The sequence below is a fragment of the Eschrichtius robustus genome, chromosome 4, assembly GCF_028021215.1.
Source record: "Eschrichtius robustus isolate mEscRob2 chromosome 4, mEscRob2.pri, whole genome shotgun sequence".
Classification (NCBI taxonomy): Eukaryota; Metazoa; Chordata; class Mammalia; order Artiodactyla; family Eschrichtiidae; genus Eschrichtius; species Eschrichtius robustus.
Window position 1 is genome coordinate 53,349,140 of NC_090827.1, and position 25,075 is coordinate 53,374,214.

The following is a 25,075-nucleotide window of genomic DNA, read 5'->3' on the forward strand; positions in this document are numbered from 1 at the left end:
ACTACGTATATACTCTTTTGTATTTTCTATTGTTTCCTCTGTAGTCTTCTCACACAGGGCAGTTATTCACTGAATCTCTGCCTGCTTATCCGACTCCAAATTTGGGTATCTTTTCTTACCTTATAAAAAGAATACCGGGAAAAATAAAAGTAAATGGTTACCAAATACAAAGAATTTTGATTGTGTTAGTCTTGACTGTATACCGTAAAAAAAGTCCCTTTCAAAATAAGTTTAACTCTGCGTGGTCTTCCAGGGGCTTTTTAGCGACCCCCACAAAATCAGTGCCTAAAAAACAGAGATTTGGCATTTGTGATTACTGATCACTTCCCCACCCAAGAAAATCAAACAACGGCAAGATGCTGGAAATCGCACCTACAGCACAGACTTCCTAACAAGGAAAGCTAGAAGATAACACACTCCCTCCCAAGCTCAGGCGCGACCCCGCCTTCCCCCTCCCAGCTTCAGCTGGATGGAACATTCCGTGCGAAAGCTTTGACAGAGCGCACACTCGGAGTCACGTGGAGCAGGAGCGTACTCGCGGCCGCCTTGCGGGATGACGCTAGCTAGGGTTGCCAAGGGGCGGGGCAAGGCGCCGCGGAAAGGGCGGGGCGAAGGAAGCCATGGAGGCGGGGCGGGCAGAGTGGAGGGGCGGGCGGAGAGGGGCGCGCGGGAGGGGAGGGCCTAGCGTATTATGGGATGCGGCGGTGGAATGGCGCTGGGCGCGTGATTTTGAACGAACCCGGGTCTGTGTCTCGGAGGCGCCGCCGCCGCCGCGGCTGCGGGGAGCCCAGGGAGCGCGGCGTGAGAAGGAGGCGGCGGCGCCGCCGGCTTTGGTGAGTGTCAGCCCCCGGGGTGGGGGCCTCTGGGCGGGCGAGCGGGAAAGGGGGCGCTGCGGGTGGTGGCGCGGTCGGAGGGCGCCGGACCGCCCCCTCCGGGAGCCCGGGCTAGTGGGTCGTGGCGGAGAGCGGGAACCTGCAGTCTGGGGGCCGCCGCGCCGCATCCCCGGGCTGCAGAGGGAGGGAGGATCCTCCGGGCTCGGCCCCTTCCCGCCGGCACTCGGGAGGGCGGCTGTCACCCAGCGGGGCCGGCGCTCGGCCGGCAGCCCGCCCTTCCCGGCAGTCTGGAGGCAGGGCTCCCGCGGCTGTTGACACGCACACTGCGCGGCCCGAGGAGCCTCCGTGTCGGCCCCGGGTTTCTGGGAACCGGTTTTGCTGCTGTGTCATTTTGTACCAGCTCCTCCCTTCCCTACTGCCCGCCGCCCCGTTCTTCCTATGCCCCTTTGTATGGTGTCTTCTTCGTGTATGTCCGTTTTCCTCGCGAAGCCCACCAGCCAAATGTCACAATGTTCCCGAGGTGCACGGGGGAAGGGAGCGGGCCAGGACTTAGCTTGGCCAACCAACGGTAAACACCAAGCAGAGTGGGGGTGAACAGGGCTGGCGGTGGGGAAATAAAGTTTAAAGATAAAGAAATTGGGAAGGCTTGATACTCTCAGAGTCTAGCAGGCTGCATATAGAAACGGCGACTGGGCTGGGTGATACATAGCACTTGTTTAAGCCTGAAGCTACCGACTTTTATATGGAGTTGTCATTCAAGCAAGGTAAGGAAATTTAATGCCTTTTTTCAACTTCTGCCTTTCTTTTCTTAAACTAACTTTTAAAAAAGGCAGTAGAGTGGCTCTGTTCGAAACCTTGAAATTCAATTTGCTCATTTCAGACAGGTCTTTTAGAGCTTATGCTGTAGTTGAATGGTAGGTATAGAATTCACCTTTTCAATGGGTGGTTATCAAATCTGAAATTAACAAAGGTAGTCAACTTAGTTTTTTTTAAAAAATTCTGTTCCCGTCAGAAGCCTTGCAGCTTATGTTTTCCTGATATTTCTTTGATGATTAAAATATGCGTGTATTCTCTTTTAGTTATTTATTAAACTGCATGATGAGAGGAGCTGGTGGAGCTGGGTCGGTAACTCTAGGGTCTTGCTCTGAAGCAAGCTGCTTATTTTCACAGTATCAAATAAACTGTATCAAATAAATTTTTTTTTTAAATTTGGTGACTTGGATTCTAAAAGCATTTGGCAAAGAATTTTAACTTAGAGGTATATTTTCTGTATTTTAGAAATTGTTCACTCATGAATAGGTTCAGTACATTTTAAACCTAGTGGCACTCTGACGTCTTAAACCAATGACAAACGAACTGGAAGTCACAGTGTTTATGGACAGAAATGATCAGACGAAATTAAGTGGAAAATAGTTCAGAAATATATTTTGAAAACTAGACCTTTTGACCACAGTATCTGCATGCGAATCAATGCCTGTAATTTACAAATGTATCAGAGAGGTCGGACGTGCAGTTGGAAGTAGCCCATTCTGTCGGAAGTAGTGCTGACGGTGGAGGAAAATGTCAGAGCTGGTGAATGACACTAAAGGTCTTGATCCTGTTTTTAGTGTCTGAGAGGGACACAGTGAATAAAAGGCATTCCGTCATCTCTCTCAAGTTGCTTTCCTGAAAATGAAAGAGTTTGGGCTCTTTATTGCCCTTCTGCCCCCTTCCGCATGTTTTTTGCTCTTCAAAACAAAAATGTGCCGGACGTGGCGCCCCGCAGGTAGCGCGACTTGCTTTCGCGTTGCTACCGGGCCCGCCGCAGCACCATCTTTCGTGGCAGGGTGAAAGGTTTCAGCGTGGGCTGTGTGTGCATTAGTATCTCCCTGAGCATTTGAAGGTTGGCGGGGCCGGCGGGAGGTTTCCCCGGATATGTGGGTGTGCGCCTCTCCGGAGGGGAGGGCCGGGGAGGGGAGGAGGAGGAAGGGGGAGGTTACTGGCGGCGGCGGCGGCGGCGGCCCGGGCTCCGGCTGTCGGGGAAGCTGCTGAGCTGTGATGGTGATGACGAGGTGAAAATGGCGGATCTTTCGAAATACAATCCCGGCCCCTGACATACCAGAGGCGGCGGCCGTGGCGGCGTCGCCACCCGGGCTCCCTCCTCGGCCCCCGGGATCCCTGTAGCGCTCCAGTTCGGGCAGACTGGGGAAGGAAGAGGCTGGCCGGAGCTACCGTGCACAGGCAAAACAAGCACCGCCCGGGCTCGGAATTGCCCGGGACCTTCTGGAGTCCCCACCTCGGAGCCGGAGGGAGGAGACAGCGGCAGCCGCCGGAGGTAGAGGAGAAGGGGATACCCGAGGGCTGCTCTGCTTTGAGCTCTCTTTATTTGGGGGAGGGGGTGGGTGGGAGAAGAATTGCGTTGTGGGTCAGGGAATGACTAGTTCAGAGTGCAAAAAATCAGTAGCCTCATAATGACATCAACATTATTCTTTGAGTGTTAAGAGGGCTTGAGTTTGCTCTTACACCTAAGGCTGCTGCTGAGGCCTAGATGAACTGCTAGCAGTTATCATGATTACCTGATTTAATATTTAAAATATCTACTCTGGCGGGTGTTGGTTTGATGATGTTGAGCAGTTTATGGGGTTGTACGTTTCTTTAGGGAGGCAGAGCGTTGACATTTTATTCTGCATTTAAGCTCTGTGTCTTAGATCATAGTCTGTGACTTGTTGGGGTGTGGATGTTCACATTTTTTGAGCATAAGGACCAGTTTTGTAATCATTAAAACTTGTCGTTTTCTTTTATGGCTCTGTCATCTATAGAGGACCCCTTGGGCCCTGCCATTTGGCAAATAACAATTGAGATACTGTCAGTCATGTTTGATATCCATGTTTTTCCCTGCCTCTCATCCATTTCGTGAATTCAGAGAGTAAAGTTATGGAAAATTTCACAGTAGATTTTATGATCCAAGTGAAGTGCAGCTCTGGGTGCTCTATTTTGGTTCACAAGTTTTGCCTTCATTGTTAAGAAGGAAGTTGTGATGGCTTGATGCTCGCACTTGATACGAGTCAAATTTTAAGTTGGTTAAAGATGAATTGAGACCTCTGTTTTATTTTACATGCTGGACTTGTTAGCCCTTTGTTTAAAGAGCTGGAGAATTGGGTTGACTGACTCTGTGACAGCCATTGTCTCATTTTGTTAGGTTCCCTAAAGATTCATGTATGTTTTAGATTGTGCTGCAGATCCCCAACAGTAGTGTTACTGAAAAGTTACATGTGAATCAAATTTTTATACATTAATTTGGGGCCCTCTGTTTTTTTCCAGCTTTTGTAGTGGAAGGTTGGGTCACTGGAAGGTTGAATATATGAGTGAACAGAGAGGTGAATGTTTAAGAAATGTCCCCTGGTAATGTTTATGATTAGCAGTGATTTTCCTTATCCAAGTTTCCTACAAAGAGATGATGTCATAGTATGTCATACAGTATTATTCATTGAGTGTTTTATTCAGTGGAGGTAGTCGGTCATCTTTTTTGGTGGAGAGGAGCATTACAGATTCCTATTACTTTTTTCAAATATTACTATTGGGTATCTATTATGTGTCACATACTATGCTAGGGATGGGCGATACCTCAGTATCTTTGCCTCAGGAAACTTTCACTTTAGGAACTGGTGGAGGTAAAGTTGGAAGGATAGGTTGGGTAGGACCTTAATACAGAAGGCCTTGAGACTTACAGAAGATTTTTGAGTAGGAGAGTGACAGCCTCAGAGATGCACTTGAGGGAGATAAGTCCTGTAGCTTTTTCTGTAGGAGGTATTGCAGGTGAGAGGAGATAAAGGTAAAAATACGTAGTTGGCTCTGAGCTTTGGAGATTTGGAAACTCTTGGTTACAGTGGGAAGGAGACATTGTGAAGGTGTAATCTGCATGATATATGACAGATTAAAAGTTCTGTGGAGAGGGAATTCCCTGGCGGTCCAGTGGTTGGGACTTCATGCTGTCACTGTCCAGCACCCAGGTTCAATCCCTGATCAGGGAACTGAGATGCCACGCGGAGCTGCCAATAAATAAATAAATAAATAAAGTAAGTAAGTAAATAAAATTTTTAAAAAAGGGAGAAATCAGGAGAAGCTAATTTAGATAGAGAAAGAAGAGAATAATTTTCATTTGAGCTTTCGTGTACCGCATAACTGTCTTCACAGTAACCCTGTGAGTAAACTAGGGCTTAGAGAGATTATTGCTTAGGGTTACATGATAAGCAACTAGGAGAGTCAAGATTTGGAAGCAGATCTTTCTGATTTGAATCTCCATGTTTTTTCCACCAGGTTAATCTTGAGCATGAATAATATACAATCCCCCTTTAAAGGGGAAAAAAATACTGTGGATCCTCAGTATTGGCCTAAATAGTTTTATTTTATTAAAATATTTAATTTTTAGATGTATATAAATTCCTTATGCTTATTGCTTTTATGGAAGTATAAAAGAAAAGTAAATTTATAAATGAAATATAAACAAAACTATAAAGCCTGTAAAACCAATTAAATTTAGGGTGATGGATGATGTTGTTTTGCTGAAATGAAATCTTTCTTTGCATAGTGAATATACTATTGTGGGCCTTGGCTAGGTGTGCAGTTTTCTATATGCTGTCTATCCTATGATAACTCAACTCCTACACTACTTTTCTGTGTTTGAATGCCGCAGAGCTTTCCTCCTTAAATCACTGGTTAGGTGGTTTGGCTTTTACTTGGCATAAATATATCATTTACCTTGTAAGACCCTTCTATGCCCACTCTAATTCTGGTACCATTGATGGTAGATATGAGGTGGTTATCAAGGTGATCCAGAATATACTTTTAAAAAATATGTATTATTGAAATGAAAATATGAACTTCTCAAAATTTCTTCAGAACTCATGTTTTACAGTTCACTGCTCCCAGCTTAGTTTGAGAAATGTAGTTCTGTACCTAGTTTTTGAGTTGTTGATGTTTGATCTTAGAAATGAAAGCTAAAATCCAAGTAGTATAGTTAACCAGATAGTGCTGGTGGTAAGCTCTAGGTACAAAAGTGTAATTCTTAAACATTCAAATGTTTCTGTCCCAACATCTGACCAATTACTCACCTATAATATGATGATAGGTCGTCGCCATTTTCTATTAGTATGTGCAAGAATGAAAACAGTTGTTTACCAGGTTGTCCTCCACCTGTAACTAAGGGAAAGAACAGTGTTTCAGCACTGGTAATATTCTCTAAGAAACCATTTAAAAATGTGAAAGCGTAGAGCATTTATCATTTCTATCTTATATTATTTTTTATGTTATATTTAACTCATTTCTTTTACTGCCCTAAATCCGTCCCTCCATTTATCTCTGTCTTGAACTAATTACTGTAATAGCCTTCTAACTGGTTTCCCTGCCTCCAGTCCAATAAAATACTGAGATGAAGTTAATCCTCCCAAAGTACAGCTGTGATCATGCCACTCTTCCGTTGATTTCTGAGGTCTGTCTGGGCAAGGACTTTGGTTAATTTCCCTCCACAAAGTTGGGAAGCAATACATATTAATTAAATGCTGATAAAAAACATAAACAAGTTAAAAACTAAGGCTTTTAGAACTTTATTTTATGAGCAGAAATATTGGAGGCATGGAGAATGCATTGTATGTTCAATATTCTTTTCTCTCCATACCTTGAAAGGTAACCTTCCATACAGATGAGGTAAACTAAAGCTCCTCAGTCCCACTGGCTTGTGAAGATCCTCTCTTTTCTTGGAGTGGTCCTCAACACGGAGATGATGACGTTGCATGTGCTAGTACATATCTCCCATTCCTAAGGGATAAAATTAGAGTGATGATTCATGTAACTAGATGGCCAAACCCTTTCCTGCCATGCCCACAAGCTCCTTCTGAGAGTTTCTTTTAGCATAGGCCACCATGCCTTGCATGTGACCCTGATTGAAACAGATATGGATGTCTAATCATAAAGCAGTTATCACAGTCTGCTCAGTGGCCTGTGAGGTGTGCTGGCTCCTGAACTCTGCACAGCCCATACTGCTTAGAGACTGGCCAAACGAATCAGACCTTTTCTTGTTAGAAGTTTGAACTTCACTCCTACTTCCAAGGGAGACTCCTAGTTCTATAGCCCCTAGTCTCTTTTAATAGGACAAATAGGAAGACATGTTCTGCCTAATAACAGAGCTTTAAAATATATGAAGACGCAAAAATGCATAGAAGAGGAGAAAATGACAAAGCCACAATCGTATTTGGGAATTTTAACAGCCTTTCCCAATAATTGATAGAAAAGAAAAAGAAAGACTGTGGAAGGTCTGAACAACACTCTCAACCAACTTGACCTAATTGACTTTTATAGGTGCTACCCTCAGCAACCACAGAACACATGTTCTCTTCAGGTGCGCGTGCAGTGTTCAACAAGATGGACCATACACTGAGCCTTAAACTAGTCTCTAAATTCCATCTACGCATGATGGAAATGGTAGAGTATTACAGTCTCTGACAATAATAGGAGCAAATTAGAAATCAATAATAAAAGGTAGAAAATCCCCAAATGTTTGGGAATTAAATAGCACACTTCTTTATTTTCCGTGTGTCAAAGGTGAAATCACAAGGACTATTAGGAAACATTTGAAGCGAATGATAATAAAAACATGTTGAGATTAGTAGAATGCAGTGAAAGCAGCATTGGGGGAATTTTTAACATTAAATGTTTATTTTAGAAAAGAAGGTTTAAAATCTTTATGGTTATAAATTTGGTAACTGAGAGGAATAGACAAATACCTTAAAAGATACAAACTATCAAATATCAAAGGTTTAAAATCAATGATCTAAACCAAGTGTTGACAAATTTTTTCTATAAAGGGCCAGATGGCAAATATTTTAGGCTTTGTAGGGTAGTGTGTGTATATATATATATACACACACACACACACATACATATACTGCCTCTCGCCCAACTATTTACAAATGTAAAAATCATTCTTAGCTGCAGAGAAATACATAAACAGACTGTGGGCTTAATTTGGTCTATAGGCTATGGTTTGTCGAATCCTGATCTGTGCTTCCATCTGAAGTTTCTAGAAAACAACAAATTAAATCTAAAGTAAGCAGAAGGAAGGAGATAAAGGTAATAGTTAAATAAAAAATGGACAAACTGTTGGGAAAAATCAATGAAGCCATAATCGTTCTCGAAAAGATCAATAAAATTGAAAAATCTCCAACTAGACTGATCAGAGAAAAAAAGGAGAAAAGACAGAAACTACCAAAATGAGGATCAAAGAGTTGCCATCTCTACAGACATTAAAATAAAAGAATATTTTGTATAACTTTATGCTAATAAATTTGGCAACTTAGAGGAATAGACAAATTCCTTAAAAGATAAAAACTATCAAATATCAAAGGTCACTCAGAAAGAGAGAGAGAACCCGAATAACCCTACACCTATTCAAGAAATTGAATTTATAGTTAAAAACCTCAAAGAAAGCTTTATGTCTAGATGGCTTTACTGGTGAATTCTAACAAACATTTTAGGAAGAAATTGTAACAATTCCATGCAGACTCTTCCTGAAAATTGAAGAGGAGTGAAGACCTCCCAACTCATTTTATTAGACTAGCATTATCCCCAGAGAGCCACTACAAAAAAACTATAGACCAGTAGCCCTCATGAGTATAGACAAAATTGCTTAACAAAATATTAGCCAGTAGAATTTGGCAATATGTACAAAATATGATTTTATACAATTTTATGTAATTTTGAGTGGAGTTTATTTCAGGAATGCAGATTTGGCTTAATAAAAAATCAGTATAACTCACAGACTAAAAGAGGAGAGCCATATGATTATCTCACTAGTTGTAGAAAAAAACATATGATTAGATATCCATTTATGATTATGATTGAAAAAAGAAACAACTACAAACTGGTACTATAAGTTAGCTTCCTCAACCCAATAGAGGGAATTTACGAAAAACCTACAGCTAAGGGTAAGTTTGGGAACAAGGTAAAGATGTCTGCTCTTACCACTTTTTATTCAACATTTTACTGCAGGTCCTAGCCAGTGTGGTAAGGTAAGGAAAAGAAACAAAAGACATGCAGATTGAAAAGGAAGAAATACAGATCTTATTCTCAGACACCATGGATTATCTTTCTAAAAAATCCTAAGGGCTCTACATCGAGATTTAGTGAGTTTAGCTAAATTGTTAGATACATGGACAATATAAAATAATCAGTTGAATCTCTGTATACTAGCAACAAACAGTTGGAAAATGGAAAAAAAAAAAGACCACTTACAATGCATTAAAAAACATGAAACACTTAGGGATAAATTTACCAAAATATATATAGAAAGAAGACCTATACACTTGAAGTACAAAAAACATTGCTAAAATAAATAAGTAGAGAGATATACTTTTGGGAAACAGTTCTCCCTGGGTCTTTGCGTTTCTGTACTTCTTACAAGTGAGGCGGTGACAGCCCTTTTATTTACTTTTTTTTTATTTTTAAAAAATTTTTATTTATTTTTTGGCTGCGTTGGGTATTTGTTACTGCGTACGGGCTTTCTTTAGTTGTGGCGAGCGGGGGCTACTCTTCGCTGCGGTGCGCGGGCTTCTCATTGGGGTGGCTTCTCTCATTGCGGAGCACAGGCTCTAGGAGCGCAGGCTTCAGTAGTTGTGGCACGTGGGCTTCAGTAGTTGTGGCTTGCAGGCTCTAGAGCGCAGGCTCAGTAGTGTGACAGCCTTTTTAAACAATTTTTTCCAGGATGTTTGTATAGCATAAAGCCTTGGATGATAGTTAATGACTCCTGCTGTTGCAAAGGGCAGATTTGCTTATTGTCTAGTATAATAAAGATAATATCTCCCTTTGGACAAAGGGCAGGTGTGCTTCAGGTTATAAATGATTCAGGTTCCTTAAGCTCAGGGTCCCTCAGTTGTGATGCAAACCTGCTGCCTGCACAGTGTCTACCTGAGCTCCTCTCCGCACCTGCCCTGTAGGACTTGGGGGTAACAGGGGAACTGATACACACATGATACTTATGTTCCTTGCTGTGCTCGGAGTAGTAAGTCCTGTGTCTCTGACCTAGGCCTACTGTGTTGTCTGCCAGTATCCACGAAACAGTGACAGGCTGCTTTGTTAGCTTGCAAGGAGAGTCTAAAATCTCAGCCCCCTCCCAGTACTTGACAATTTTAGCCATAAGAATGGAGTGCTGACAGAGACATGGCTTTTTTTTTTTTTTTTAAGTTTCTTTTTTTTTTTTTTTAATTTATGGCTGTGTTGGGTCTTCGTTTCTGTGCGAGGGCTTTCTCTAATTGTGGTAAGCGGGGGCCACGCTTCATCGCTTTTTGAAAGAGAAAGGATGAGGGCCTTGAGGGCTGGGCTAGGGGATATGGAAAGACTCTCTGGCATCTGGTAGCGAATGCTCTCACCCAAGTGGTGGGCAAGTGTGGCAGAGGCAAGGGAAGTAGGAGCGCTTCAGTGTTCTACCTCTTTTTTTTTTTTTTTTTTTTTTTAATTTTTATTTATTTATTTATTTATTTATGGCTGTGTTGGGTCTTCGTTTCTGTGCGAGGGCTTTTTCTACTTGCGGCAAGTGGGGGCCACTCTTCATCGTGGTGCGCAGGCCTCTCATTATCGCGGCCTCTCTTGTTGCGGAGCACAGGCTCCAGATGCGCAGGCTCAGCAATTGTGGCTCACGGGCCTAGTTGCTCCGCGGCATGTGGGATTCTCCCAGACCAGGGCTCGAACCCGTGTCCCCTGCATTGGCAGGCAGATTCTCAACCACTGCGCCACCAGGGAAGCCCAGTGTTCTACCTCTTAATGAATATTTAGGGGCTGAGCTGAGAGGTAGCCTGAATGGTTACCTTGGCTGTTGTACACTCAACTCCATGGCCCTAGCAGAAGGGCGGTGGGGCTGTAGCTGCTCAGTCAAGGAGTCCCCAGAGCTGAGAAAATGATGTTAGAAATGAGGATCTGGGTGGATCGAAAACATTAGAAGTTTGTTTGGTTGAGCTGCAAGTGTGGGGGCTTGAAACTGAAAGTAAATGCACTGTCTGACCACTGTCTCCTTCCGTGGGGTGACCTCTCCTCCTCTTACACCTTGACTTAAGGTGTTTTAAGGAGAAAGATGAATAAGGGTTGGGCTGAGGTCTCCCTATCCTTAAGGGAGACCAGAGGCTACACCCATCTGTCTAAACGTGCTGGGGGAACTTCAGGGAGAAGAGGCGGTCAAACTTTTATGGTTGTGTTGGATACTGACACCCAAGTCATCATCCTACCTTGTTCTGTGGGGGATGGAATGTTCAGAGACAACTGACGGGCTTGGGCAAGGTCTGCTGTAGGGAAGGGAAGCTCATGTGGCACTGTGGGTGGGGCCGTTTATTGTTGTGTACTGTTATCGAGGCTTCCATTGCTGAAGGTATAATTGGTGTTGATGTTTTAACGAGCCTGTCTGTAAATGCCCTGTTCTGTAAGTGCCAGAGGGGATTCTCCTGATTAGGAAGAGCCACATCTAGAGAAGTGCTCATACCTTGGAAACCCTAGTGATTCCTCTGAGCTACAAGTTACTGTGACTGATGATTTTGCAATACATATAAAGAAGTCATCCAACTCAATAAGAAGATAAAAAACCCAATATTTTAAAAATTTGGCAAAAGGCTTTAACACAGGCACTTTTTAAAAGAAGATATACAAATAGATAACATTCATATGAAAAGATGCTCAACGTCTTTAGTCATCTGGGAATTGCAAATTAAAACCACAGTGAGATACCACTTCACACCCACTAGAATGGCTAAAGTTAAAAAGAGTGACAAAACCAATTGTTGGTGAGGATGTGGAGCAGCTGGGAGCCTCATGCATCGCTGGTGGGTGTACAAAATGGTACAGCTGAGTTGGGAAATAGTTTGGCAGTTCCATGCAAAGTTAAAAATAAACTTACCTTATGACCTAGCAAGTCCACTTCTAGGTATTTATTCAGAAGAAATGAAAATATCTATCCATAAAAAACTTGAACGTTCATAGCAGTATTATTCATAATAGTCCCAAAGTGGAAACAGTCCAAATGTCCATCCACAGCTGAATGGATAAACAACTTGTGGTAGATTCATCCAATGGAATGTTGCTCAGCAATGAAAAGGAACTAAGCTGCTAATAAGTGTAAGAATAAAGATAAATCTTAAACATACTGAGGGAAAAGGCTTATACTGTATATTCCTTTATGTCATGAGTACGTAATATATGATTCCATTTATATGAAGTTCTAGAATGGGCAAAAAGGCAACACTAATCTAGTGAAGTGATAGAACAGACCAGTGGTTGTGTAGAGTAGGATTTTGGGGTAGGAGGTTGACTGTAAAGGAGTAGACTTATTTTTTTTCTCCATTTAAAAATACCAGTGGTAAAAATTTAAGGCAGTAAATTTTGTGATTAAAATTATGAACTTTGTATCATAAAACATATCCTGAGTTTGAGTTCTGGCTCTACCATTTACTGGCTAGCTGTGTGACCTTGGGCAAATAGTTTAACCTTTCTAAGTTTCCTCATCTGTAAAATGGGGGTGATAATGATACCATATTAGAGTTGTCAGGATAGATTAAATTATGCCATCATTGGTAGATAGTAAGTGCTCAATAATGAAGATTAATTTTGGCAGTAGTAGTATTTGTCAATGCTAATAATTATAATTTGCTGTTCATGTCTGTTACTCTTAATCTTGGAATGGGTATTGCATGTTTATATTTTTTTTAAAAAAAGGGAAAAGAAAGAAATACTGATTAGGTTCCTGTGGATCTTAGATATTCTCTGGGCAGATAACTTATTTAGTCAGTCATAAATATGATGAACTCTTTAATATGTGAAGGTAATGGTAGTGACCCCTTTATTGGAAGTTCTGCATGACCTTTGGCTGAAAGCATCGCAGTTCTGATTTGTTCGTAATCTGCTTTATTATTATTACCATTTTTTTTTTTTTCTTTATGGGGACTAGCTGTATACCTCTTAAATGGTTCCCTTTGTGACATTTTGAATGGCTGAGGAGGATTTGAGGATCTTCTTTCCAAATAAAGGTTTCTTTAGTATGAAGCTAATTGATCAAACTTGGGCCAGATAAGCCATTTGACCTACAGTTGCTGAGATGGATTACTCTAGAAACTCCTTTAACATTAATTTGAGTCCTTAATGGATTTTTATAAGTGGTATAGTAACCTCATTTTAGGACCTCGCTCACTGGAGATTTGAATATATTTTCTAAGATCTGTTTATATTTAAATCTTTATTTCCTTTTGCAAATCAGCAGTTTGTTTTTTTTTTTTCACACTGCCCTGCAAACTGGCTCATCTGTACCATTTTTCTAGGTTCCACATACATGCACTAATATACGATATTTGTTTTTCTCTTTCTGACTTACTTCACTCTGTATGACAGTCTCTAGATCCATCCACGTCTCAACAAATGACTCAATTTCGTTCCTTTTTATGGCTGAGTAATATTCCATTGTATATATGTACCACAACTTCTTTATCCATTCGTCTGCTGATGGGCATTTAGGTTGCTTCCATGACCTGGCTATTGTAAATAGTGCTGCAATGAACATTCAGGTGCATGTGTCTTTTTGAATTACGGTTTTCTCTGGGTATATGCCCAGTAGTGGGATTGCTGGGTCATATGGTAATTCTATTTTTAGTTTTTTAAGGAACCTCCATATTGTTCTCCATAGTGGCTGTATCAATTTACATTCCCACCAACAGTGCAAGAGGGTTCCCTTTTCTCCACACCCTCTCCAGCATTTGTTGTTTGTAGATTTTCTGATGATGCCCATTCTAACAGGAGTGAGGTGATACCTCATTGTAGTTTTGATTTGCATTTCTCTAATAATTAGTGATGTTGAGCATCTTTTCATGTGCTTCGTGGCCGTCCGTACGTCTTCTTTGGAGAAATGTCTATTTAGGTCTTCTGCCCATTTTTGGATTGGGGTGTTTGTTTCTTTGATATTGAGCTGAATGAGCTGTTTATATATTTTGGAGATTAATCCTTTGTCCGTTGATTCATTTGCAAATATTTTCTCCCATTCTGAGGGTTGTCTTTTCGTCTTGTCAAATCAGCAGTTTTCAAGTCTGTCAGTAGGAAAAAAAACAACAACGCATAACTGGGAAGAAGTAAGATGACCAGACATGTCAAAGATTAAAAGGTTTTATTTATGAGCAGGAACTGGAAAGGAGTTTCCTGTAATTATGTGACTTAGTGTTGCCTGAATGCAGTATACTTTTGGGTTGAGACATGGCGAATGAGAATGTTTGCTTCTAGTTTTGTGTCCCATATGACTTATATTTCAGACTCTTGAAGGTTGAGGATTTGTTAAAATGGTTTAACCCAAATATGCATCAGGAATGTCCTTCATTCAGTTATACATCAGTAAAAATTTTTGTTTTGTCATTTGCATTTTTCTTGAATAATTTTTTTTCTTCTCTTAAATCTGTTTTGAAACCTAGTAATTTATTCATTTTTCAAATTTTATTGCAGTGCCTGATCAACTTTCTAGCAGGAGAACGATCATGGAGGTGGTGCCAGCTGAGGTGAATAGTTTGCTTCCAGAGGAGATAATGGACACTGGTATAACTTTAGTGGATGATGATAGTATTGAGGCTGTTATTGTTTCATCCCCAATTCCCATGGAGACAGAACTGGAAGAAATTGTCAACATAAATTCTACTGGTGACTCTACAGCCACGCCCATTTCCACGGAACCAATAACAGTGTACAGTAACCACACTAACCAAGTTGCAGTGAATACCACAATTACTAAAGCAGATTGTAATACCACAGTGAAACCAGCTTTTCCAAGTGGCCTTCAAAAACTTGGTGCTCAGACTCCTGTGACTATATCAGCCAATCAGATTATTTTAAACAAAGTATCACAGACATCTGATCTTAAACTTGGCAATCAGACCCTTAAACCAGATGGACAGAAGTTAATTTTAACAACTTTGGGCAAGTCTGGTTCACCAATTGTTTTAGCACTACCCCATAGCCAACCCCAGGCTCAGAAAGTTACAACTCAGGCCCAGTCAGGAGATGCTAAGTTACCACCGCAGCAAATTAAAGTAGTTACCATTGGAGGGAGGCCAGAGGTGAAACCTGTCATTGGTGTCTCAGCATTGACCCCAGGAAGTCAACTGATTAATACTACAACTCAGCCCTCTGTGTTACAGACCCAACAGTTAAAAACAGTACAGGTAAAAAAAAAAAAAAAAAAAAAAAAAGGGGGCTTACTAATTAAAATGCATGTTAAATATTAAATTGATTCATAGTTGCGTGTGTAGGGTGATTAAATGCATAGTTGTTACTGAATTCTTTTGAATGTTGCTTTTAGTAATTGTGTGGGTTTTTTTTTGTAAAGTTTGATATGTCTAATGCTTTTGAAAATTTCTGCCAGAGAACTTAGAACTTAATTTTGGTTAAATTCCAATTTAGTGTATTTATAGCTTTTTACTTATTTTAAAACAATTTTATTCTCGGTAGTAGTTTGAGTACAAGGATGTTCTGCTGATATAAAGATGCCAGAGTTGATGTCGGGCTGTCAAAAAATCATTCAGACATGATATTTTCAGCTAACAGATGGCCAAAGTCTAGGAAAACTTGCTGCTCTGAGAAACCCTTCAAGCCAGCAGTAGTGCATACCAGCCAATGTGTGCCTCTTCTTTGGAATTTACTGTCCATTGCATTGCTCATGTTTGCAATGTAGAAAGGCAGTGCCATGTGATGGAAGGTTTAGAATTGGACCAACTGGATTTCAGTCTCTTCTCTGCTACCCTCCCAGCTGTGGAACTTTGGATAGGCTACTTATTTTCTCTGAGTTTTTGATTTTAGCTGTAAGATGGCTATTTGATCGTGATGAAACACATAAGAAAAGATAACTCTTTGGTATGGTTCTCAAAACATTGAGAATCCTTCAAAATGGTGCCCATTGTTAGTATGAATTGGACCCTAAGATAGAAGGTTACCAGAACATATGTTGAGTGTTTCCCCATTTTTCATGCCCAATAGGCCTTTTTAGGTCACCACTACTCTTAGAAATACAATGATCCACTTAAGACCAGGGAACACAAATGCATTTCCTGTTTGAAAGAGTTGGCTTTTAGAAAGAAGGCATGAGTTAGAGAAGTAAAGCAGGTGTATAAGGAAGGAGGAAGGTTTGGGGAACTATCCACTCTCAGCTGATATTCGAAGTAATGTTTTGGTTATTATGTTGGCAAAATAGTTAGAAACTTATTTTTCACAGGCTTTTTATTTAAGAACTTCATAAGATTTCTCAAACTTTATAATTTGTCCATGTCCCTTTTGCCACTATTAAACATTTAGTGCTCTTTCTTGTTCACTGTCGTCTCACTTAATTCTGACTTCCTTTTACTTTTTTTGGTGAGGATCTCTTGAATGAGATATCCTATCACCATCAAGCACCTTGTCCTCAGCTTGTGTTTTAATCAGTTTTAAAACTTGTTTTTATTGGTTTACCAGAGTTTATCTGGCTTTGGGGATGTGAATCATAACCATGTTCGCAAGATACTGAAAATGTACATCAGAATGTCATTTTTTTTTTTTTTTCATTTACAAGAGCAATGTATACATACTGTTTGTAAGACCAGTTTACTTGTATCCACTAGTTTTCTACTATAATCCCCTAAGTACTGACAATAAAAACAAAGACTGGGGTCTAATTCTTATAACTTCTCTTCTTGTCCTTACTTTTATAAAATCTGATTCTATTTATTTAAAAAGAACTTCTGTTTAAAAACAAAAACAAAAGAAACCCCATTTAGAATATTGTTCTACTTGTCCAGTTATTTTTAGGCAACTCAAATCTTTTCAACTCAAGAGTAGCCTATAAAGCTCTGAAGCACAGAAAAAACAAACAAAAAGCTACACATCTATCTGTGTCCATTTTAGGCAACAGAATATTTGGTTTACTTTTACATGGTGTGTATGATCCCCTGATTTTTTTCCCAGACGGTTCTCAGCATTGTCTTAAATTTAATCCGAGTATTGAAACTTACTAGGGTGTGGACAATAGGAAAGGGTAGAAGAAGGAGACCCATCTCGAAAGGTGACAGTTGAGGCCAGAGGCCGTAACAAAGAGGTATAGTTACACTTAATCACAGATACATAAACACTTTCCTATGCTTCTTGTGCATAGTATATAAGAATAATAGATAATTAGCCGTCTGGAACAACATAACTCCCTATTAGTTCCTGAATCTGTATAACACAGTGCCCAAAATTACCTGCATGTATTATTTGATCACATTTTTGGCAGTCTTATTTATAAATTTCCTTCTTTGATTCATTTTTGTTTTAATCTGCTAATTAGATACATTTGTTAAAAAATGATCCTTTATGCTCTGTTTTATTTAATAAAGTAAATTTGTTCTAGGGTAGTTTAGAATTCATAATGCAAAAAGCCTGGTTCCTTGACCGAACTGGAAATCCTTATTCTCAGCAATGCTACACTAAAGAAACAAAACCACAAGGGCAAGTTGAGGTTGTTCATTTGAATAATTAATGTGCTTTTGGTCATATTGTTTACATTTTTTTCCTGGTTGGTAAGTATTCATATAGTTTTATGATTGTGAAAATCAGTTAAAAATGGGGAAATACTTTAAGTTCCCAAACTCTATAGCTAAGATTATCTATTTGGAGACACAGATTTCCAAGAATATCAGTACCTCTACCTCTTGAGATTCTTAATACTAAGTCAATAGTCAACATATTCTAACTTATTTTAGAGTTTTAGGCCTGTAAATACACTTGGGAAATATTTTCTCTGTGTGTCTCCCAAATTGCATCAGTTTTTAAAAGTACAATTATGGATTTATTTGGGTATATCAGAGTTTTGCAAGCTGGATATTTTTTAATATAGTAGGGGATCTCTTTGGTTCATTTTTTTAAAAGGTGATTTGTGTTTCCTTTACATTTTGTTTTGTCAGTAATATGTTCTGAGTGTAAGAAAGTAATATATTCTAAGTGTAAGAAAATATGTTATTAAGTTTAATTTATAGTTTGAGCACAAAGCTGATATTTACTTAGTTCTGTAATCAGTTACAGCTTCTGGTATGTTTTGTCGTTTAAGTTGGTCATGTTTGTTCATTTTGAGTTATTATTTCCAATAATAGTACTTCCAGGGCCTCAATTTTCAATCTGCCAAAGATAAAATTAGTATTTAATGTCCTTCCTGCTCTGAAAGTCTATGATTTTTATCATTGCTAAATTTCTGCTTCTGACCTTTAGAAAAAGCTGTGCCTTGCATACATTGCAATTTCAGTATGAGAACATTGGTAACTCTACCTTCCTTGACTTGTGGAGAATTTTAGTTTAAGGCAACAGTGTACCGTGTATAATGTAAAAGCAGAGATGAATAAAACATAGTATAATGTAAAGGCAGAGATGAATAAAACATAGACCCTCCCTTCAAACAATTTATAGTCTAGTAAACTGTATTTTAGTAAATAATATTTCAGAGGCTTCACCTTTAGAATAGTCTTTGTTTTGCCAAACATGTCTCTTTGTATCCTAGGGTGTTAACTTGTGCAGTTCCTCATTTATCTGCCCCTGATATATAGATCTAAAGTTGAAGATATAATCATGAGCCTATCTTTTATGTGTATTTATATTTTGCTTCCAGGGGCCAATGAAATGATATTTATCATTTGCACTATGCTTTCTTAACGTACTCTACTCCATCTTTTTATTATTGAATAATTAGTTATTTGGAAAAGGATATTGCTGTGCCATATCTGTGTTTCATTATTATTATTAAATGGTTATTTTAAACATTATTATTGAACATTAAACATTATTTTTAAAAATTAATTTGTTTTTCATTATATGCATATGTCCCAGAGACTAAAATAAGGATTTGCAATAAAATCCAAAGGTATTATTGTATAATGGCTTAAGGATGTGATCATATTAGTATTTTAATGAATGGCTGCATTTTAAATGTTTTTAACGTCAATACTTAGATATGTTTTGTTAAATGAGCTGGTTTTACATGTACTTCTGTATATCAATCTTGTCTAATTTTAATTGAATAGGTGTTTTATAGAAACAATGGTCTTTATAGTTATTTATATATTTCAGATTGCGAAGAAGCCTCGAACACCAACCTCTGGTCCAGTAATCACGAAGCTGATCTTTGCAAAACCAATTAATAGTAAAGCAGTTACAGGACAGACAACTCAAGTATCACCACCAGTCATTGCAGGTTATATTTCTTTATAGTTTGTTTAGCTAAATATTTACCTTCCTTTTAGGTTTAAAAAAGGCTGTTCTACCACCTTGAAATGTTTTAGTGCTTATTACTATAAATCAAACTGGTTCGTAAGAAATGTTACACCTATTAAATGTATCCTTCAAGCAAAATGCCTTATCTCAAAATCAGTCCATTACTTTAGCCTCTTTCATTTTTGGTATACCTTTAAAGTAGTGAAGTCTCAGACTCTGATAATGCTAGCTAACATTTATATAGTGTTTGCTATGGCCTCCACGCTATTCTTAGCTCTTTACATAGAGTGACATATATAATCCTCTGGCAATCCTATGGGGTAGGTACTAATAACATCCCCATTTTGCCAATGTGGAAACAGGCACTCAGCTAGTAAATGGCCAAGTTGGAATTTGAATCCAGGCAATTTGTCTGTAGAGCACATGCTAATAAGTCTATTAGGTTTAAAGTAATATATGTGAGAGTATAGTATTTCATGGTTTCTGTTTGAATTTTTGGTTTCAGTATTTTAATATTCTCTGTATGCAGTTCTCTATGAAACAGAAAATTATCACAATGATAATAATTACTTAAGTGAGAACAGAATTTTTGTTATATTACTTTTACCAGCAAATTCCTCAGTGTGGCCCAGTTCTCTTTTATTATATACTTTTAAAATATGTCATCACCAATAACACCTCAGAAATCTTGACGTTGAGGTTTTCACTCTTTATTATTCTAGTTTATCTGCCTTTGTACTTCCAATCTAGTAATTCTTTCACTTTGAAATCTCTGATCCATTAACTCTTCCACTTTCTCATTAATAATCCCTTTCCAGTCCTCAAATTCCTTCTTACTCAGCATGAAGTTCATGACCCATCATTATTGCTCCCTGAAAACACCATTGATTCTCTTTTCACTCTCTCTTTCTGTAATGGCTTGGTTAAGCCCGACTCTCTTATTTCTTCTTGCCTGGCAAGCACCTCAGTACTTCTGGAGAAAATCACACAGCTGTGGTGACTGGTCTTTAATTCAGAGCTATACTAACATTACTCCTTTCACCATTTAGGAGCTCATTTTTAATTTCCACTGTTCTAATAGCTTATGGAAGCACCTCTGGGTGGTAGACTTTGACTAGAGACTTTCAAATGCTAATTACCCATTTCTAGAATGTGTATTCTTGATGAAGGTACTTCAAATGTTAATTAACCATCCCTGGGATATGTATTAAAACCACCTCCTACTGTCTTTGATAAATTTACAGACAGTATAGCAGTAGGCAGCTCTGAAGTCAGTGGCAGTGAAATTATCATTTTCCTAGGCTTTGAATTATAATATATAGGGAAGCTTCTCTGTTTAGCAAGTGAGAGAAGGCATGGGGAGATTGTAGTTTGAGGGCAGTGTTGGGTGAGTGAATGTTCTCTTTTTCTTTTGGCCTTCAGTAGAGATTTGGGATGGTATAGGATGCTCGTATCTAGAGGGCTGTCATGGGAGATAGGTATGGCCCCAGAGGAAAAACTGGACAGGGTTTGGATTTAGAGCTGCTTCAGGAAGTGGGCTTTAGTTGGCTGAAAGTGAATAAGGCTTGGATATGTTGATGATAAAGGGACCACCAGACCCTTAGGAGGTTGGGTGGGTAGAGGTGGTTAACGAGGAGGAATGTCTCAGTGCAATGTTCTTTACTGTTTTTGAGTTTGAGAGAGTCCCTTAAAACTTTTAATTATGTAGGGGCGAAGGGGAATTGTATGGTAAATAATTGTGGTTTTGCAGAAGTGTCTGAGTGAATATTTGGTAATGTCAAGATTTCACCTCTCTTACATTTTGAGTATAATGGGTGTCATTGCTGGGTCTTTGGGTGATTTACAGTGTGTTGCACACTAATCATAGCTTCACCTTTTAATTACAGACAGACTTATTAGCCCTCCCAAAATGCATAGAGATAGACTTCTATTAAATTTCACTAGAACTGTTGGCATTAAGTTCAGTTTGGAGGGATAATTTCTACTGTTAACTAGTAGTTTATAGCTTTTTAAATTCACGTAAGCCAAATTTTAAACCACCAAAGTAGCTCTCCTGCTGAATTGTCTTATCACAAGGAGGTTCCATTATCTTTATATTATAGCTAATGATCTTTCAAATTACATTTAGACTGCTTTTTAATGGCCTTTGGGCTTTTCATGGAAGACGGGTATCTTTTTCTGTCTTTTAATCAAGATGAGCTTAGTGTTTATATAAAATCAATTTTTCTAAAATGCAAATATGATCTTGTCACACCCTTGCTTAAATTTTCTTGGCCATATCCATTTCTTGGCCTTAATCCTTCAGGAATAAGTTCAAATGCCAGAGCTTTCTTAACATTAAAGTCATTTATCATATAACACATACCTTTTTCATTTTCACCTCGTATTAGCTCCAGACCTACTGATACACCTTATTTCAAGAGATCACCAAATGGCCCATGTTCTCTCAGAACTTAGGCTCTTGGCACTGTTGCTTTTACCTGAAATGACTTTTTTTGCTTTCCTTATGGCTGACTCATCCATTTTATCTTTGGATTATCTCCACCTGTCTTGGAAGTTTTTGATCCCTAGGTTTAGTTAGGTTCTCTTTTCTCTGACCATCTCCTATATATTTCCATAAAACTTGGTTATACCTACCAAATACTTAACTTTAATCAGACTTCTGTTAAATTTCACACTGGCTTTTAATGTTTCCATTAGTCATGGTATGTTGTAATACTTGGTTTCCTTGTCTGTCTGTCTCCCCTATTACACTTAAGATTTTTCTTAATAGTAATTCTGGATTTTGTTTGCCATCTAGTTTTTAAAGATTAATTATTTTTTTAAAAATTGTGATAAATACACATAACATAAAGTTGACCATTTTAACCACTGGTGGTGTTAAGTACATTCACGTTGTTGTGCAACCATCACCACTGTCCGTCTCTAGGACTTTTTTCACATTGCAAAACTAAATCTTTGTATGCGTTAAACAATAGCTTCCCAATTCCTTCCTTCCCCCAGCCCCTAGCAGAGACTGTCTCTGTCAATTTGACTTTTCCATGTATCTCGTGTAAGTGGAATCGTACAGTATTTGTCCTTTTATGACTGGCTTTTTATGACTCTCCGATACCTAGCACAGTTTCTAGCACATAGATGTGGTTCAGTGAATGTGTATTGTTGAGTGAATGTGTATATCACGGAGGCAGTGTGGTGTCTGGGAGGAGCTATTAGGATTCTTGGGTTTTAGTTACGGGTCTTCTATTCATTTTTTCTGTGATCTTGGGTAAATATATTTTCTGTTCATCTTACTCCTTTCTGTAAAATGTTGATACCAACCACTTCACATGACTTTTGAGGTGGTTAAGTGAGGTACAGAGGTCCTCATTATCAGAGCTCCCAAGGTACAAGGTTGCTGCTATAGCAGAGCAAACTCCATCAATGTGAAAATATTCACTAATGAATTAATCTCTTATAGAATTAGTCCTGGCTCCGATAAGCTAGCTCTCTGCCCCCAGGCTGTCCCATCTGTAGTTTTTTGGTTATGTCTCTTTTGATTCTTGGAGAATACCTGACAGTAGAGTGTAAAATGCTTTGCAAATTGATTTCAAGGTGAAACTGTATAACTTGTATACTTTCTTGAATCTGTCTGTGGAGCCAAGGATAAACAGGGATTTGGAGATTAATCAAGAGAAATGCTATGTGGATGAAAAACAAGTGGCCCTTCAAAAAAGAATAATTTGAATTTTAAAGGATATAGAGGGTTCTTGGGAAAATTGATGAAATCCTAAAATATTTTGGCAGAAATAATCTTCTGTATCATCATGTTGCGCCCATCAAACAGAATCTGTCATGGTGCTGTCATTACTAATTTTCAGAAGAATCCTCTCCCCCTCAAATTAAACAGTTCATTCTAAGAGATAGTATAGTTATAATTATAAACTGAATTTTTGTTAAATATAAGCAAAAAAAGTTTTAGTTTTAGGGGTTTTTTTTTTGTTATTTACAATGAAATTTTTGTCCTTGTTTTAAATGTAATTCACTTGAAGTGGCCTTTTTCTGGTATCAGTTATCCTCAGGAATAGAGGATTTTTATGTGTATGTTTTCTGAGATGTATGTAATGCTTAACAAATAAGAAATTATAGTAATAACTGTAAATGATGATCATTTTATGAAAATGTGTCTTTATTGGTAGTTTCTTTTCTTAAAATAATGATTGTTGGGGCTTTAGGCTTATCGCAGAGGTATTAGTTTTGGAAACCAGAACAGACAAACATGCTACTTCAGGCAGGCTCCAAATTTGAGGGTGCCCTTCTAAAAATATTTGATATAGATTCATTTAGTTTATATAGAATTGACTTATTTAGTTATGATGTAATTCAGCCTAAAAAAACCCTAGCAAAACTCTCAACTGAAATTCATTAAGGAATATGTCAATAATATAAAATGTAATCGTGTACTAAAAGAAATTGAAAAAACATATTTAAAATATTTTAAAAATTCATGTGTCAGACAAAACTTGATTCATTTAAAAAAAAAAAAAAAAGTATACTGTCGCATTGTTATTAGGAAAAAAAACAGCCCTGAAACTCTTACATGCTAGTTCTCTATTTTTGTTTGAAGGGTAAGACCCTTCTTTTTTTTCTCTTTTTCCCTTTTTCTCTTCATCTCTCCCTCTCTCTTTCATCTCTAACTGTATCTGTAAGTTAAATCATAGCATCTAAAGGGATTTTAGAGATAATTTAGTTATCTACCTTCTCTGTTTCTTGAGTGCTTGGAGTTCCTCTTCAGCCAGTGGATTTGATTATCCAGCATCTGTTTTGAACACCTTCAGTGACTAGAAACGCACTCATAAAGAAACAGTCGTTTCAATTGGAAATTTTTGTTAGAAGTTCTTTCTTACTGCTTAACTGAAAATTTTCTGTTTCTGTATATTAGTGTGTGCATCTGATGGATACAGAGTGGTTCTAATCCTTCAACTTGACAGCGTGGCTCAATCAGGACAGTCTTGGTTCTCTGCCATAATAAACAGTCTTTAAATCTCAGAAGTTTAAAAAAACACAAATTTTATTTTGTATTCATACTTCATGGTTATCTGCATGTCTACTGTGGGTTAGAAAGGGGGCTCTTCTCATCATGGTCCCTCAAGGACCCCGGCTGATGGATGAGCCACCGTCTCAGACGCGGTGAGGAAAAGAGAGCTTTGGAAGGTCTTGCATAGGCAGTAAATGTTCTGACCCAGAAATGACACACATCACTTCTACTCATAATTTCTTGGTCAGAACTAGTCGTATGGCCCTAATCTAGCCACAGGGAGCACCAGGGACGGGTAGGAAGGGCAGTCCTACCGTGTGCCCAGAATGGAAGGGGAGGAGGTTGGCGCCAGAATGGTGAATGGCAGTATCACACAGTCTTTCAGGAATTTGGAGCTGTGTCATGTCTTTGTATTCCTCTCTCACCTAGGATAAAAATTCAATATTTCAACTCCTTGTGATATGATTTCCAATTCCATAAGCCATCCAGACACACTATAGTTTTTCTGTGTTGTTCCTGAAGGATATTTCCAGAAGGGAACACAGCATTCTTGTTGGAATCTGGCCAGGACAGCTAGAAGAATTTTTTTTTTCCCTTTTGGCAGACTAAAATGAGACAGTATTAAACCAGTGTTCAAGTTAGTTCAGTGACTATCTGTTTTATAGATGTGGACTTAAATTGTATCCTGAATGGTTTCAGTTCAAAGAGAAGAAGCTGAGGTATAGTAGAGAACAGAGACTGAAGTTTTAAGACTTGGATTCAAGTCCTAACTTTGAGGAGCTGTGTTACACAGGACTTGTTCCTTAGTTGTCCTGAGCCTATTTTCTTATAGATATAACCTAACACTATAGATGAGGGAATTCCCTGGCAATCCAATGGTTAGGACTCGGCGCTTTCACTACCGAGGGCTCTGGTTCAGTCCCTGGTTGGGAAACTAAGATCCCACAAGCCGAGCGGTGTGGCCAAAAAAACAAACAAAACA

The 25,075-nt window shown here is 38.8% G+C and overlaps 1 protein-coding gene and 1 long non-coding RNA gene across 5 annotated transcripts in view; one reads left to right on the plus strand and one right to left on the minus strand.

The window, feature by feature from the left end:
• Positions 1-702: 702 nt before the first annotated feature.
• LIN54 (lin-54 DREAM MuvB core complex component) overlaps positions 703-25,075 on the plus strand; it is a 68,103-nt gene continuing 43,730 nt past the window's right edge. The window contains exons 1-3 of one of the 4 annotated variants that reach the window (XM_068542763.1): positions 703-833; positions 14,322-15,034; positions 18,936-19,059. In XM_068542763.1, coding sequence (XP_068398864.1) covers positions 14,354-15,034; positions 18,936-19,059 — 805 coding nt within the window. In that variant the 5' untranslated portion in view covers positions 703-833; positions 14,322-14,353. Of the gene's footprint in view, positions 834-2,823; positions 3,148-14,321; positions 15,035-18,935; positions 19,060-25,075 lie in introns of those variants that run through there. The other 3 variants (XM_068542765.1, XM_068542762.1, XM_068542764.1) reach the window with 3 other exon arrangements.
• Positions 4,402-6,576, minus strand: LOC137763658 (uncharacterized). The gene is made up of 3 exons (XR_011073829.1): positions 6,487-6,576; positions 5,924-6,011; positions 4,402-4,861 (listed from the first exon to the last, which is right to left on the minus strand). It is a non-coding gene; the product is annotated as an uncharacterized lncRNA (long non-coding RNA).